The 18,860-nt window shown below is 42.8% G+C and overlaps 1 protein-coding gene across 1 annotated transcript in view; it reads left to right on the top strand.

Annotated features, from left to right (window-relative positions):
- LOC121877548 overlaps positions 1–18,860 on the top strand; it is a 76,874-nt gene that overhangs the window by 45,974 nt on the left and 12,040 nt on the right. The window contains exon 4 of the mRNA XM_042383341.1: positions 12,679–12,836. Within this exon, the coding sequence (XP_042239275.1) occupies positions 12,679–12,836 (158 nt within the window). The remainder of the gene's footprint in view (positions 1–12,678; positions 12,837–18,860) is intronic.

Genomic DNA, 18,860 nt, shown 5'->3' on the forward strand with positions numbered 1-18,860 from the left:
GGCCTCGAATCCGATGAATAAACACTGCACATAACTACGCGATCCAGATTTAATAATAATAATAATAATAATAATAATAATAATAATAATAATAATAATAATAATAATAATAATAATAATAATAATAATAATAATAATAATAATAATAATAATAATAATCGGTCAAAGTATATAATTACACACGGATATATTCTCATGAAAAACGATACCGTGATTACACAACAAAACACACACGAGCAACAACAATCTTATATAATTTTTTTATTATCTTATCACTCGTCAAGATACCAACAGGAAACGAACGAAATATAACCCGACACAATGGCAACACTCGGTAAACAATATTCGAAGGGCCTTACACTCCAGGATATGATCTATGAAACAGGTCCGCCAATAACAAAGGTAAGGCGGGTTTAAGATAGTTTACCCTCTAATACTTAACATGGAATTCATTTTCTGTTTCTCGGTACATGGAGGAGGTAATTGGCGGGCTAATGTGTTGACTGGATATGATATGATCTCTCTCTGTCTCTCTCTCTCTTTAATATTACTCATTTTCTAAGGAATATTGATGACGAGAAGGTACTGAGCCTTGACCTTATTGTCACAAGCGAGGGAAGAAAGGAAATAAATAAGTTACAAGAAAATTTTAATATTATGTGGCGTGGAGAAGGGGTGCAGGGAGGTAGGGCAGGGTTTGTTGGGGTGTAGGGCAGGGTTTGTGGGGTGGGGTAGGGTTTGTGGGGGCGGTAGGGCAGGTTTTTTTTTAGGGGGTTGATCAGGATTTGTGGGGGTGTAGTGCAGGGTTTGTGGGGTGAGGTAGGGCAGGGATAATGTAGAAGCAGAAGGCGACAATAATGTTTTGTTCCCTGCCTGCAGACACCTTCACGATGCGCCAAATGATCCTCCTAACTGAAGAAACGTGAGGGAGCATCTAAATGATTAACTTGACCTACGACAAAAAGATGGCAGACACAATGAAATCTATATTGGTTAGAGACTCAATTACTATCATATTTCTACCTGTAACTAACTTAAAATATTCCAAAAATCAAAATACGAAACAATTCATTTATAAATCAACAACTGGACTGATTAATCGGAAGCAGGGGATAGGTTGACGAGCCGGATAGAATGTCTTCATGGGGGCTATCCGGGCCAAAGACTGCATCTGGCCCACCCACCTACCTACCCACCCAAGAACATAAGACCATAAGAACATAAGAAAATAAGGAGTCTGCAATAGGCCGGTTGGCCTGTGCGTGGCAGCTCCTGTCGAGAGTTACTACCACTCTCTATCATCCATGAATCTATCTAGCCTCCCTTTAAAACTTTCCAGCGTTCCAGCACTTACTACAAAGTTGCTAAGCTTGTTCCACTCGTCCACCACCCTATTTGTGAACCAGTTCCTTCCTATCTCCCTCCTAAACCTAAGCTTATCCAACTTAAATCCGTTGCTACGAGTCCTATCCTTCTCGGATATTATAAAAACTTTATCGATATTGCCTTTATTGAATCCTTTCACCCACTTAAATACTTCTATCATATCTCCCACCCACCCACCCACTGACCTAGACCACACCGTCTCACCTTGGGAACCTCTCTAAATGACAATCTCATGTTTTCCTCTCGCATTTCTGACCTTTCCTTCAAATTCTGTCCTTCACCCGTATCCTTTGGCACTGTCATTTTGCCGTCACCTTCACCATCGCCCTCTGCGTCCGTTTTACACGAGCGACAGTGAGAACAACGCCGCCAGGAGAGTGTGACCTATAAGAGCACCTCGCCCACTGCATCACACACACACCCACTTCTTACTCTGTTACTAGGGAAGACTACACCACCTAACACCCGTCCCACATAGGCTATCACTACATCCTACCACCTGCCCTACACACATGTAATAATCATTTGTAGTATTAGGGGACACTACACCTTTTCTTGCGTCCTACCTGTGTTATCATATCGCCACACCTACCTGCACCCCCCTCCTCGTTTACTACACCGCCCCATACACCTACACCCTCCTCGTCCTCTGCCTTACACACCTACATGAGCTCAATGTTTCCCAGGTATATATCAACATTACCTGCGTTAATTTTCTTAATTTTTGGAATAATTTAACCCTTTCACCACGTTGATTTCACTCCACCTGTTAGTTATCAAATGTAAACTTACCTGTATTTTATATTTACTTCAAGTTAACGAGACACGCACACACACACACACACACACACACGGTAACTTTTTCGCCTTTCTTCTCACACCTGTTCTATTATGATGAAGTTGTGGTTTTTTTATCAATAACAGTAATCATCTACGTATTTTCCGCCAACTCATCAATCTCTCTCTCTCTCTCTCTCTCTCTTTCAGTACTTTTTTCCATCTCCCCACCACCTGTCTCATTTCCTTCGATACCTGTCAGGGACTCTTTACACACACACTCACCTGCCGTGATGTATCCTGCACGTGTTCTTTTGTAAAACTAACACCTAACTTTTGTCATACTTTATCATCCTTGTCCTATTTGATATAAACCTTGGCCAAGTTTATATTAGCGATGGAGAAGCAGAGAGAGAGAGAGAGAGAGAGAGAGAGAGAGAGAGAGAGAGAGAGAGAGAGAGAGAGAGACTAATCTGTAGCAAATTTTCCCCTGTAACACAACTATAAGAAAGTGTTCCATTTTCACGGTTCTGTTGCCTTCGTCTCCTAGTGTCTAAGTCCTTCGCCTGACCTTGCCAACGTCCTTCACGACACGTAATAATTTTTTCATGAACTGTGAGCTTTTACGAGACACTGGTGATGGAGAGAAGGGAAGAAATGTAGGCACGGTCACGTTGATGTCTCATGTTGATGTGTTGATCTCATGTTGCTGTGTCTCACTCTGTGTTTTGATGCGTGACACGTGACAAGTAAGAGTCAGCTGACTTTCAAGAGAGAGCTTGTAGCTTACAAAGGGCTGAGCCGGATCAATATTTTTTTTTATACCTGTAGAGTTTTACTGTTATGAAATCGTCAAGTGTGAGAGACAGGGGGGAGTTGAGTCATCATCTTCTCTCTCTCTCTCTCTCTCTCTCTCTCTCTCGCAGTGTATTATCACCCCTAATAACCTGTGCCTCGGGACCTTCTCTTTATCCAACCATTGACCCTTCGTGATGGACGAGGAGGAGGAAGAGAGGAAGAAGAAGAAGAAGGTGGAGGAGGAGGAGGAGGAGGAGGAGGTCTCGTGATAAACTAAGACCCCCAACCAATTGTCCAAACTGTGCCATTCCTCTTTCACGGTAACGACCAAACTGCATCGATGTTTCATTGCAAGTGTCATAAGTTTTTTTTTTATTAACGAGGAAGTTACTTATCCGGATTTCACAATAACCGGGAATCGGGATAAACCGGAATTTATCTAACTGGTTTGTATAGAGAAAATGAGGAATTGTTATGATATGTATTTTAATAATGTGTAAACTCATGGACGAGATATAAGTTCACCTCACGTTTGTCATCATTTAAATTACCATTAACTTGTATTTCGTTTTCCTGTATGATAGAATGATTTAATTTCAACTAACTCTCACACAATTGAAAAATATTTAATTATTCTTTCATTCTCTCTCTTCATTAATTCGATATTATAAATTATTCGATAAAACCCCCAAAAAATTTACGAGACCAAAACAAAAATCCGCAACTGGCTGTTCTTTTGTTCTAGGTTTCTCGTTGTTGTTGTTTTTATCCCGCTCTCTCTTGTTACACCTTGTTCTTCCTGTCTTGTATTTTTATCTCATTCTCTTTTTGGTTCTTTCATTATTTCGTCATGCTCTAACACCCTGATGACTTGCCTTGGCCTGAGCTCTAAATATAGACACTCGGCTTGGCCATTCATAACACGGTAATATACTCGTTTATCTTTGTTGAGACACTGGTTATGTTTTTGCTTTTTATATTGTGATGGTTTGGTGTGCGTGAGTCAGGAGAATGATAGTAGTAGTAGTAGTAGTAATTAAGGACGGCCAAAGATATCTAGGCGCAGTAATTGGCACTACGGACTTCAAGACCGAGTATGTAGCGGGAAAGGTGAATGAGTGGGTTAGTGAAATCCAAGCTCTGTCTGAGATTGCTAACACAGAGCCACATGCTGCTTTTGCTGCTTTCACCCATGGAGTCAAGCATCGCTGGAACTACCTGATGCGCACTATCCCTGATATCGGACCACTCCTCCACCCTCTGGAAGAAGCTATCAGTGTCAATTTCATTCCCAATTTAGTGAAACACCCTGACTTAACCCCAGCAGAAAGATCACTTCTTGCACTTCCATCAAGACTGGGAGGGATGGGACTAATCAATCTAGAGAAAATTGCAGCCACCGAACATCAAAGTTCACTTAAGCTCACGGCAACCCTCACGGACCACATAATAGCCCAGAACGCAACAGGGGAGGTGGATACCAGTGAAGTAAACAAGATTCGTAGGTCCATTACGACAGAGCGACAGCTCTGCCAAAATGATAAGCTGCAGCAACTGTTGCTGCAGGTACCAGAAATTTAAAAAAAAAAGTAGCTATAGAGCAGGAGGTGGGCGCCTCGAATTGGTTAACTACGTTACCGATAAGGGCAAATGGTTTCAGTCTCAATAAACAAGAATTTACAGATGCCATTGCTCTAAGGTACGGTCGGCCAGTAGAAGGTTTGCCCTCCCAATGCGTGTGTGGCTCTTCCTGTGACGCCGATCACGCCATGGTGTGCAAGAAAGGGGGCTTCATATGCATGAGGCATGACGAAGTAAGGGACCTCACAGCAAATATGTTGAAGGAAATCTGTCGGGATGTCATGGTAGAACCGACCCTCCTTCCTTTGGCTGGTGAGGTCTTGCAACATAGGACTTCAAACACATCTAACGAAGCCCGTGTTGACGTCAGTGCTCGAGGATTATGGACGAAGGAACAGCGAGCTTTCTTCGACATAAGGATTTTTTATCCCATGGCCGCATGTCACCATAACCTAGCTCTCGATGCTGCACGCAGGAGGAACGAGAACGACAAGATAAGGGCATATGGGGAGAGAATTCAAAACGTTGATCAAGGCAGCTTCACTCCTCTGGTGTTCACAACCTCTGGTGGGATGGGACCAAGTGCAAGATGTTTCTACGCCAGACTCGTTGAGGTGATCTCCGAACAGAAGCAGCAGCCCAGAAGTTATGTTACACCCTGAATGAGATGTCGACTGTCTTTCTCTCTCCTTCGGTCGTCTTTGCTCTGCCTCAGGGGAACGAGAGCTTCTGTCCCAATGCCGACAACAGCTGCATATATTGACTATGAGGCTACAGTCACTGAATGCCGCATAGACCTGCGGCTCAACTAATTCAACACAGATAGGATAGCTACTTATGTATTAGGATATTTAATATTAAGGTAATAAAATGGCGGCGAAGGTGTGGCTATTGGGGGAGGCTGTAGTAGTAGTAGTAGTAGTAGTGATAGCATGTGATTCTCTCAACAAGTGTTCAGTGACTCAGTGACCAAAGGAGAATGTGACTCAGGTTACAGGTGGCAGTGCTTCCCCTCGTGTTTTGAATGAACAGGAACATTTTATTCTCTAATGTTTTTTTTGTGAGAGAGTTTCAACGGTAAAAACATGTTTCTCCTTATAATAAACTCCGAAAGGTGAAGTATTCTTATTTAAAGTTGAAGAGAATAAAAATTTGATTAATTAATTATTTCGATATTCCTACAATTACAAGTTAATTATTACAGTTTAAAGATGTACACGACTTGAAAATCAGAATTGCAAGATCAGTCACACACACACACACACACACACACACACACACACACGCCTGATACTTATTACCTGAAACGAGAAGCTCAACTCACCTGAGCTTCTTATCATTTTATTGTAATTTGCAGTGCCACGATTTTAACTTCGCGAGTTTAAATCTTATCCCCTTGACCTCCTGTGACTTGATCTCGTTCATGGGATTGGGTCATTCCTGTAGTGTAGAGTCATGGTGGGGCTTGCTGAAGGTTACTAGTACATTGGAAGGATTATTTTGAGCTGTAGTGTAACGTGTAGAGCTGTACGGGGAGGCCTTTCTACAGGTGTTTTGTATGTAAATGTGTAGTGATAATTCCACCTTCCTACAGAGTGATAACTATCCTGTTCATTATTATTTAGGTCACGTCTACAGTACTCGCATATCTCAACTACCATTCCTGAACCCTTTATTTCCTATTTTACAATGAATTTTCACTACATCTATTCATCCTATTCTGCCCCTCTGGACTTGACTAACAATACCTTCCGAACACGAGGGTAAATTTCTATCTAAACGCAGAATCAAATACCATTTCTTGTCCACTTAAGTCGTCCACACATTTGCATATTCATTTTCCACGACACTATCTACAAGGATCGTCTGAGAGCTGATGCAGTCAGTTCATGATAAGCGCACTAAACTGTCTGCCACATTCTATTCTTACATTAATAAGGATCGCCTCTGGAGCATCATCGTTACTGTTGTTAGTTAAGTAAGCTTTATACAGGGTTATACAGTGTTAGGTGGAATTTTTATATTTTACGGTGAAAGATCTCTAAGGAAAGATAAATAATAATAATAATAATAATAATAATAATAATAATAATAACAATAATAATATCAATACTAATAGTTTCAAAGTTCAAAATGAGAAGTGAAATTCAGACCACGTATTATTCATGGATCACTGAGACTGTTAACCAACTTAGTGTATGACTGTCTCTTACGTCACTGGACCTTGACCTGAGCCTCACCTGACCTTCCTCCCCCCTCCCCCACCGTGACCCCTTGACCTATGTAACTGATGGCATAAATTTAGTGTAACATTGGACGGGTGGTACAATGGCATTACTGAGTTAAAGGGTGTGTGTGTGGTCATGTTAGTGTACACAGTGACTTATACATACATACATACATACATACATACATACATACATACATACATACATACATACATACATACATACATACATACATACATACATACATACATACATACATACATACTCAAACACACACATACTGGTGTATAATTTCGTGTTATGTTGTATCTTGATCAATGTGTGTGTGTGTGTGTGTGTGTGTGTGTATGTATAAAACATGTATAAAACTTTCAACTAAGAGGAAAATTAATTGCCATCTCTGTGTTTATGTTTGTCTCGCGTTGACACCTATAAATAAATCTTTTGCCTGGGAATATTTTACGTGAGTGATTGTATATTGCTGAGGGAGACACACACACTCAACCATGATGTGTCTGTGTGTGTGTGTGTGTGTGTATGTGTGTGTGTGTGTGTGTGTGTGTGTGTATGTGTGTAAGTGTTCGCACACAGGGTGGTGAAATGTGTCGAGTGTGGCAGCATTGTGTCAGTGTTAAGGTGCAAGCACTGCTTGCTCCCTCTCGTTTTCAGCTACCGCCGCTGGCGAGCCCTCGTGGCGAACAGGGAAGCAACATGCATAAGTCTTCCCCTGCCAGTACACAGCCTCTTCACCATCAAGACTCCTGTGCATCTCAAGCTGAGCCCCGTATCAGGCAGACATGCTTACAGAGCTCCAACAAGACCCCAATGGCAGTATAGGCGGAAGAGGTGACGACCATGGGAACCCAACGGCTGCACCAGCGGACGAAGGCATACCTGATGGACAGGCTACTAAGGCGAAACCCGACAAACTGAGCTATCGGCAGTCCATTGCAACTCTCCCTCCCCCCAGTCGTTGCAACACTTGCACCACTGGATCAGGAAAAGGGAGAGCCAAGATGTGTGGTTGCAGCCTGCGCTCCTACCTCACCACATAAAATCAACTCACGTGCAACCATCATCCAGCTCATCATACAACTCATTATCATCAAAAACCCGATACCCCCAAAAGTCCTATGGCGGCGGACGAATGACGACGGGGACAGGCAGAGATGACTGCCGGGAGTCTCTAGTCACAACTCTGCACATGGGCGGCACAGTTAAGATGGTCGTTTATGCACTGGGATCAAGGCAGCAGTGCGTCTGAGGCTAGAAAAGGTGCCCTAAACATAGCCTGCCTAAAAAGAAAAAAAAAACCTTACTGGGCAACTGCACCCAGTAAGATCATCCTAATGCGTTCGAAAACAGAATCAACATCACAGATCAAAAAAAACAAAAACTTATACAGCCTCTTATAGTCGCTGAATGGAATGTCAGAAGAACTGAAAGAAGAACTGCCCTTGTGGCAAAAGAGCTGGCTAGGTATAACACCGACACAGCAGCCATTATTGAGGCTCCCAGACGAGTGGTCAACTCACAGAACGGGAGTCTGGCTATACCTTCTTCTGGAAGGGTAAGCCTGCTACGGAGAGAAACCGCATTTATAGAGTTGGCTTTGCCATCCGCCAACGCATCCTATACAGGCTAACTGAAATGCCTATTGAGATCAACATGCGCCTCATGACGCTCCGAGTCCCACTGAATCACTCACGTCATGCAATTTTTATCAGTGCATACGCCCCAACACTGGATGCAGAGGATAACATCAAGGAGGCCTTTTGCGCCGACCACGACAGAGTGTTAACCTCTATCCCCAGAGAAGACAAGGTTGTGCTCCTTGGCGACTTCAATGCCAAAGTAGGCAGAGATACTGACATTTGGCAGGGATCCATTGGGAGAAATGAATTAAGCAAGTGTAATCCTACTGGCCTACTCCTCCTCAGCAAGTGTGTTGCACACAACCTCACTATCACCAATACCTTGTTTAGGCAGGTCGGCAAGTTCAAGGGTTCGTGGAAACAACCACGATCCAAACACTGGCATCTCATTGACTACATCATTGTCAGAAAAAGAGATCGCCGAGATGTCCTCATCACCCGTGCCATGTGTGGCTCGGACCACTGCGACACCGATCATCGACTCGTCAAAGTCAAGCGCTCACTTCACATCGCCCCAAAATGGGGAAGGCAGCAAGCCTCCAGAAGAAATTTTAACACTAAGCGTTTGGAGGATCCAGTGGTAGCACAAGCACATGCTTTCAGAGAGCAGGTCGAACATGGGCTGATAAACAACCCGACAACAAACAACCTGAATCTCAGCGCTGAATGGGATATTCTCGACACTGTCATGACAAAACCTGCAGAGAGACCCTCAGCCAGATCGAAAGAATACACCAAGACTGGTTTGATGAAAATGACCCGGCAATCAATGTACTCGTCGATGATAAACGTACTGCTTTAACTGACTGACAGAACAACCCTCAGTTTCGGACCAAAGCTGATACCTTCCACAAGAAGAAAGCTGTGGCCCAGCGGGAATTTTGCAATCCAAAGAACGACTGGTTTAAAAATAAAGCATATGAAACACACACAAAAAATGCAGATTAGCACAAGATGAGCGAATTTTTCAATTCCACTAAAACATTTTCTGGTCCATTCACTCGCAGCATAGCCCCCCTCCGCTCATCCGACGGTAACTCCATAATTAAAGATAATGAAGGCCTCCTTCAGTGCTGGAAAGAGCACTACCACTCACTGCTACTGCCATCAAACAGATGAAAAATAACAAAGCCTCAGGGCCTGATGGAATCCCAGCCGAGGTGTATAAAGCAGGAGGACCTCTGCTTACCAGCTGTCTCTAATCTCTCCTGGATAATATATGGGAAAAGGAAGAGATCCCCCAAGCTCCTCAAGTCGCCTCCAACGTCAATATTTATAAGAACAAGGGAGACCCGTCAGACTGTGGCAACTACCGTGGGATCTCGATGCTGTCTGTAGCTGGCAAGAATATAGCCCGAGTCCTCCTAAACAGACTTCTTCCTGAGGCAGAAAACTTCCTCCCAGAATTTCAATGTGGCCTTAGACCATCATGTGGCACCACTGACATGATCTGTGTTGCCCGCCAGATACAGGAAAGGTGCAGAGAATAGCGTCGTGACCTGTACATGGGTTTCATTGACCAAATCAAGGCCTTCGATTCGGTTAACAGGGAAGCCCTCTGGTGGACCCTAAACCGTTTTGGCTGCCCACCAAAATTCATCGCCATTGTGAGGCAACTCCACGATGGCATGAAAAGCAGTGTCCTGCACCATGGCACCCCAGTCTGAGTTCTTCCCCATCCAAACGGGGGTTAAACAAGGGTGTGTAATGGCACCAACTCTCTTTTCCATTTTCTTGGCTGCCTTCCTTACTCGCGCCAGCGCCAATTTAGCCAGCGGGTGGACATCGAGTACCGGATGAAGGGGGAGTCTATTCAACATAAGACGACTCCAGGCAGGATCATAGGTGTCAGAATCTTCCATTACTGAGTTTCAGTATGCAGACGACTTCCCCCTTGTTGCTCACACTGAACCCGACCTACAGGAGATCCTGAACACCTATGCAGATGCGTATGCACACTTCGGCCTTGAGGTGAATGAATGTAAGACTCAGCTTCTCTTCCAGCCTGCACCTGGTTCAGCCACACCTCCACCATCCATCCAGCTAGATGGGACTACGCTCTCTAATGTTACCCACTTTCGGTATCTCGGCTCCCACCTGTCCAACCCCATAGATATTGATGAAGAGATTCAACATCGTATCAGATGTGCATCTCAAGCCTTTGGCAGACTCCAAAACCGTGTCTTCAGCTGTAGGGAGTTGAAATTATCTACAAAGTTACACGTATATCGAGCAATGGTCGTCCTCACCCTGCTATACGGCAGCGAGACATGGGTCACATACAGGAGGCACATCAAGGCATTTGAAAACTTTCACCAGCATAGTCTATATTCCATCCTCCGATTTCGCTGGGAATACAAGAGAACAAATGCCAGTATTCTAGCTGACACCAACTGTAAGAGTATCGAAGCTACCATTATCCATGAACAACTACGCTGGACAGGTTATGTTACCCGCATGGACGACAGTAGACTGCTAAAGCAGCTACTTTAGAGTCACCTAACGAATGGTAAATGTAACGCTGGTTGGCAACTGAAAAGATATAAGGATAGTTGTGATCGCCCGGTAAGGAGATTAACCTGCTGGGGTACTGCCGTATGTTATCGTCCAGGGGCCTGGCCCGCCTGGGTGAACGTTAAGCCAATTCAGCATATACACGCCTTGTTCCTCCTTATGACACGAGCTGACTCACCATCGTCTCCTCGCGTTGTACATAACAAAATTAATTCTTATCACTCCCCATAATTAGTTTGACTACTCTTATCATTCCTATGATTACCGCTGTCCAGCGGTAAAAATAGTCTTAAGACAAACATGAAAAAGTGCAAAATCGACCCCCTCACGTGGAAGACGATTACTCCACACCGTAATGCTTGGGGGGTCACCACGCAAGAAGGTGTCAATACTTTCGAGTTAGCTCGACTGCATAACGAGGCAGACAAGCGTCAACGCCGAAAAGACGCTGCCGCCGCCCCTCCCACACTAGATGTAGCCCCCCACATGTGCAAAATCTGTGATAGACCCTGCCAGTCCCGTACCTTTAATCACCTCAGAACTCACCAACCTAGGTGACATCCTTAATAACTCAGATCATTGTATCATAGCTGGATGATCGTCGTACTCGATTCCGAGTGACAGCAAAGTAGTAGTGTGTGTGTGTGTGTGTGTTTTCTTCTGTCATTCTTCCTCTCTCTCGATCTGTTTTCTCTCTTTATTTATCTCTCTCCTTCTCCCTGTCTCTTTCTGATCTACAACATACATAGTCTTTATACTTTCCCACATTAACACAGACCACTTCTACTGTGCTGTAGTGACCTCTGACCTTACACCACTCTGGCGTGATGACCTTCTATGCTCGTCTCGTTGCTTGGCATGTTGCTAATCTAACGTTCATCTTTACTTTCGAAGTCTTTCTCTCTCTATTTTTTTTTTATTTTCGTAAATTTGGTTTCTCTCTTGTATTCGTCTGTTGCTTTGACCTTTGACCCTTTGAGGAGGGTTTTAAAGTGCCTGGAGATACATTTAACCTATGACCAATCAGCCCTATGGTCAACACCACTATGCCCCTCCTCACATGTAAACTGTATAACAAATGATGATAACTGGTTATCTTTCACACACGGCTAGTACTACTACCACCACGACTACTACTGCTACTATGGCCTCTAACCTCCCCTCATAGTCATACCTTCACCACCATTTTATCACTTAACTATCCTAATCTACCCTGAGTTAGTTAAGCCACAGATCTATTCGATATTTGGTGACTGTTGTTGGTTTCGGGGCCGAAGATCTTGTTCCCCTGAGACACAGCAGAACAGACCTGAGCAAAGAGAAGGTTAGGCGACATCTCAAACAGGCCACAATATAACTTCTGGGTTGCTGTGTCTGTTCTCTTAACACCTCAGCCAGTCTGACAAAGAAGCACTTTGCACAAGGTCCCATCCTGCCTAATGTTATGGACACCAGAGAGTGAAGCTGCCTTGTGTGGCGTTCTGGATTCTCTCTGTAAACACTGTTATTTTCATTCTCGTTCCTCCTGTGTGTAGCTTCGACAGATAGGTTATGGTAACATGAGGTACTGTCAATTTTTATTATTATTATTATTATTATTATTATTATTATTATTATTATTATTATTATTATTATTATTATTATAGGTACCAATTCTCTCTCTCTCCATCTGTCTATCTATCCATCATTCTATCTATCTATGCCCCACACGCTAACCCCCCCCCCTCCCTCATCTACAGAGTGGAGCTTCAGCGTGTAGCGGTATCAAACAACAGACCAGAGTTAACACCCTCAGCTCTGACTGAAGACTTCTCAGACGCCATCTATGCCGGGAGGTTTGCCAAGGAGCTGGTCAGGCTTGAGAGGTCTAGGAATCCCGTCTACGTTAACTTTATCTGTGAGTATTTTCTGAGTATCTGCTGTGGGTATTTTCTATGAGTATCTGTGAGTATCTACATTCTCTACCTCCACTCAAATATTCCCTCCCTCCACCCAGACTTTTTCGCCCTCCACCTTATAACAATGTCATGAGTTTCTCGCCACCTGAGAGTTCCCACCAATTTCGAGCCTATAGTATGAAGGCCTTAGGCCTGTCTTCGACCAATGAGAAAGCCTATGAGGCGTGACGTCATGAAAGTTGTGGCATCCCTTGTGGGCTGACACAGTTTGAAAAGCGGAGTCTGTGTTGGAATTTTGTGTAGGGAGGTGTGGGACGTCTGTGGTGGCGACATGGCAGGTATTTGGGTGTATTCTATTTGGTAAATCCTTAAGTTCCCATTTGTTGTGAGATACGTGGTCCCCGTTTAACTAGCTAGTCACATAGGTTTATTGTTTTGAAGTGTAACTGTTAAACCCTAACATAAAGTATTCAATAAATACAGTAACCGTTAATAAGAGTCCTGATTCATCCATTCCTTCTTGAGAGAGGTTGATGTGTTATAAATGTCTTGGTATTATGCAGTAATACAGTGAGTCCTATATATAATAACTATCCTATATTTCCCCTCTGTGAAGTATTGTATCTTAGTCCCCAGCTATCCGCCTCTAGCCTCTCCCCTTGGTGTAGGCCTTTCTAGCCTAACCACAAACCAGCCATTAGTCCTGTACTCCCCTCCCCCCAAGCGTAAACAATTACCTCTCACTACCTCCCTCACCCCCTCCACCTCTCACGAGTATAACGAGAAAGAATAACGGGAATAAGTGAAAGAAAGAGTAAGAGAAAGAAGAAAAAATATATAAATAAATAAATAAATAAGCATAAAGAATTAAAAAGGACAATAAAAGAGTAATTTGTTACATAAAATATGTTACATTCAATTTGTTATAGTAAAATGTGTTACAACCTAGACATTCCTTCCCTCCACCTAGACATTCCCTCCCTCCCTCCACCTAGACATTCCTTCCCTCCACACAAACATTCCTTCCCTCCACCTAGACATTCCTTCCCTCCCTCCACCTAGACATTTCTTCCCTCCCTCCACCTAGACATTCCACCCATCCATTACATCGAGGATTCGTTGGATGTGAAGCCCTCTATTTAACAGACGATATATCCGTTAAATCGAGGCTTCAGTGGAGCTTCCCGGTCAAGGACTCCCTACTACCTAGATTACTACATCAAATCTCTGTAGCTTTTTGTAGCCCTATTTTTGTTTTTGTTTTTGTTTTTGTCTTTGTTTTTGTTTTTGTTTTTGTTTTCTGGTTCTGGGGTTGTTTAGTTGTTCTGTTGGGTGTGTCTTTGTCCAGGATGTTGGGCAACTAATGATGTTTTTTTTTTTCGGAAACATCCTTCATCGTTGAGTGAGTGAGTGAGTGAGTGAGTGAATGAATGAGTTAGTGAGTGAGTGAGTGAGGAGTGAGTGAGTGAGTGAATGAATGAGTAAGTGAGTGAGTGAGTGAGTGAGTGAATGAATGAGTTAGTGAGTGAGTGAGTGAGTGAGTGAATGAATGAGTTAGTGAGTGAATGAGTGAGTGAGTGAATGAATGAGTTAGTGAGTGAGTGAGTGAGTGAGTCAGTCAGTCAGTCAGTTTGTGAGTGAGTGAGTGAGTGAGTGAGTGAGTGAATGAGTGAGTCAGTCAGTCAGTTTATGTGTGAGTGAGTGAGTGACTCAGTAAACTATGAGTAGGCTGCTGTCTAATAGTTCCATAAGGATTTACTTCACCAAAACATAATATATATATATATATATATATATATATATATATATATATATATAATTCAGTTCAAAATAACCATACACCTGACACCTGACTTAATATACTCAATGTCACCTGTATCTATATTCCCATCTCTACATAAACGATAAAACGCACCTGTAAACACATTTCAATTAAAAACATACTTTTATCCACCTACAAAATTAGAACCTCCATGAATTGAAAAAAAATGGCCCCCCAAAATTAAGACCCCTACCCCACCTTCTGCCACCCCTGACCACCCCCTGCCACCCCACCAATTCCCCACCACCCGCACCACCCCCACCACCCGCACCACCCGCACCTCACTTGGGAATTAAGGACCCATTTGTCTCCCTAAAAATAGTCAGGTGGCACCTTTGATGGGGTGAACAGGAGACAAAATACAATCCTTTAAAATGGTGTGTTTTAAGTGAGTCTAAAGTTGACCTTCCAGACATGCAATATGCGCCGACCCTCCGCGCCTCAATCAATAGTGGAGCGAGAGCCACTTGTGCCCTCCCTCTCTCCTTCCTTCCTTCCTCCTCTTCCTCTCTATCCTCCCCCCATGCTTACCCTCCCTCCCTCCCTCCCTCCCTCCTCTTTACCCACTTTACTCTCTCGTCTTTCACCTACTACCGTTCTTTCCTCCATCATTCTATCCATAATTTATTACCCTCTCTATACCCCTCGTCCATCCCTCCTCCCAACTGTGCACCTCCCTCCCTCCATCCATCTCTCCTCATCTCTTCTTTACTCCGTTAACTGCTCCCATCTTCTCTCTCCACTATCCTCTCACTCCCCCACCACGCACCATCCTTCCTTCCTTCCTTCCTTCCTTCCTTCCTTCCCCTTTCCACTCTGTCCTTCTTCTACTTCCTTCCTTTTCCTCTTTTCCTCATATCTCTTCTCTCTCACCATCTCCTGTCTGTCCTGTTTTCCTCATACCTTCGCTCTCACACTTTCCCTCCATCTTTATCTCTCTCTCACTCTTCTCCTCCCAACACAACACGATCACTAGATGTTGTCGAGGCAGCGAGCTGTTGCCACCCAGCTCTCTCTCTCTCTCTCTCTCTCTCTCTCTCTCTCTCTCTCGTGGTAACTCTCTGTATCTAGTTTCGTTTCACATCAAAATAAAAGTGAGATAGTAGTGACTAGTAACGATGTTAGTAAGCAAATAGACAAACTAAAGCCTAATAAGTCACCTGGTCCCGATGAGATATTTGCCAGAGTATTAAAGGAATGTAAGGAAGAGCTTAGTATGCCCTTAGCAAAGCTGTTTAACATGTCCTTAAAAACAGGTGTAGTACCAGAATCCTGGTGGATAGCGAATGTAATACCGATTTTCAAGAAGGGGGATAGATCACTATCCTCTATCTACCGCCCAATCAGCCTAACATCAATAGTAGGCAAATATTCGAAATCACCTGGAGAAGCACCGATTGATCAATGATTCCCAGCATGGCTTCACAAGCGGACGTTCTTGCCTAACTAATCTATTAACATTCTTTTCATCAGTTTAGGAATCGGTGGACGAGGGCCACAATTATGATGTGGTATATCTCGACTTTAGCAAAGCCTTCGATAGAGTCCCCCACGAAAGACTAATTAGAAAGGTAGAAGCTCATGGCATCAAAGGTGACATCCTTAAATGGATTAGGGCGTGGTTACAGGACAGGAAACAGCGAGTGAGCATTAACGGCAGTAAGTCCCATTGGAGCAACGTCACAAGGGGAGTTCCCCAAGGCTCAGTACTTGGACCATTATTATTTATTATATACATAAACGACATAGATATCCGCATAGACAGCAACATAAGTAAATTTGCTGATGACACTAAAATAGGACGTGTTATCAAATCTGACGAGGACTCGGCAAAACTACAGGAAGATCTAAACAAATTTTTGGAATGGTCTGAAAAATGGCAGAAGAAATTCAACGTCGACAAATGTAAAGTACTCAGTATAGGAGATGTAAACAGGGAAACCAGATACCAGATGAACAACGATTCCATAGAGAAATCCGACTGCGAGAGAGATTTAGGAGTAATGATAAGCAGGAACCTTAAGCCAAGTAAACAATGTGTTTTTGCTCGTAACAAGGCTAATAAAGTACTTGGGTTCATACAAAGGAGTGTTAGTTACAGATTCAAGGGAATATCCTAAAGTTTACTCAAAGCCTAGAGATCAATACATGGCTTACATACAGTTCAGTTCTGGTCACTGTATTACAGAATGGATATAGAATCCTTGGAAAGAATTCAGAGGAGAATGACAAGACTAATCCCGGGCATTAGGAACATTGAGTATAGAGACAGGTCAAAGCATCTTAACTTGCACTCCCTTGAGAGACGTAGAGCGAGGGGCGACCTGATAGAGGTGTATAAGAACATAAGAACATAAGAACATAAGAAAGTGGGATACTGCAGGAGGCCGACTGGCCCATACAGGGCAGATCCCTTTCACACCATCAGCACTTCCATGTGCCTATCCAACTTCGTCTTGAAGCTCCCTAGCGTCCCCGATCCTACTATAGCACTCGGTAGCCTATTCCACATATCCACAACTCTATTGCAAACCAGTGCTTGCCTATATCCTTTCTGAATCGGAATTTATCTAATTTAAAGCCATTTGTTCTAGTTATTTCGTTATTACTGAGCTTCAGAACATCTTCCATTTTACCCTTGTTAATCCACTTACCCACTTGTACACCTCCTATCATATCTCCCTAACTCTACGCCTCTCCTAATGAATGTAAGCCCTAAGCTTTTCAGTCTTTCTTCATATGGAAGGTTTCTAATAATATGGATCATTTTGTCATTCTTCTTGTACTCTCTCCAAATCTATGTCCATTCTATAATAAGGACACCAGAACTGAACCATAATCCATGTGTGGCCTCACTAATGCTAGGTAAAGGTTTCAAGATAACGTCAGCAGTTCTGTTACTCACAGACCTAGATATGAACCCAGAATCCTGTTTGCCTTGTTGCGAACGCTAATACATTGTTTTCTAGGTTTCAAGTCGTTTGCTAACAAATACACCTAGATCTTTTTCACAAACTGGGTTTTCTATTTCCGTGTTACCTAGTTTATACTTAACGTTTGTATTCGTCTTTATCTGTAGTACCTTGCATTTATCAGTATTAAAATTCATTTGCCAGTCTACTGACCACTCATGTAAGGTATCTAGATCTCTTTGAAGGTGTTCAAAGTCACTGTCTGAATTTATCACTCTCCCCATTTTGGTATCATCTGCTGGAATTTACTAATCCTACTAGTTATGCCTAAATCAAGTGGAAGTCAGGGCTAAACAAGGGACATTACAAAGGTACTCAAACTATCCAACCAGGAGCGAACTCGTAACAATGGTTTTAAATTAGACAAATTTAGATTTAGGCGTGAAATAGGTAACACTGGTTTGGAAACAGAGTAGTGGATGAATGGAACAAGTTACCAAATATCATCATTAACTCGAATAAGCTGAATTACTTCAAACATAGGTTGGATGCTTATATGAGCAATAGGGGTTGGGTGTAAACGGGACTTCCAGTATGGAATAGGCCCGCTGCAGCTTCCTCCATTCTTATGTTCTTATGTAAAACAACACATAATAAAAACAAGTCCTGGCCACAGTAATAAAACACGTCCTGGCCACAGTAATAAAACACGTCTGCCACAGTAATAAAACACGTCAGGAATTTAATGAACAAGTGTGATAAAAATTGGTCACCGAACATTTTCTAGAAACTTATATATATATATATATATATATATATATATATATATATATATATATATATATATATATATATATATATATATATATATATATATATATATATATATATATATATATATATATATATATATATATCATATATAATTCACGCCCACACAATATTATCTCACCAATACTCTCTCACGCCCACGCCCACATTGCCTATCTTAGTTCCTTAGCTCCTGAAGAGCCAAATATAGCGAGACCCGTCACTAATGTCATTATCGGCACGAGTGTATACAAGGACACGGGATTCTGTTGCTCTCTATCACTGTTTCATTTATTCATTTCCATTATCTATCTCTTTCTCTTTTTTGCAATTAGAAGAAGATTTATGTCGCGCACACACACACCACACACACACACACACACACACACACACACACACACACACACACACACACACACACACACACATATTACAGAGTGTTACATCAATTCATCCGTCACTTATCTCACCGCTAGTTT

This window comes from Homarus americanus, unplaced genomic scaffold (assembly GCF_018991925.1).
Source record: "Homarus americanus isolate GMGI-L3 unplaced genomic scaffold, GMGI_Hamer_2.0 scaffold45469, whole genome shotgun sequence".
Lineage (NCBI taxonomy): Eukaryota > Metazoa > Arthropoda > Malacostraca > Decapoda > Nephropidae > Homarus > Homarus americanus.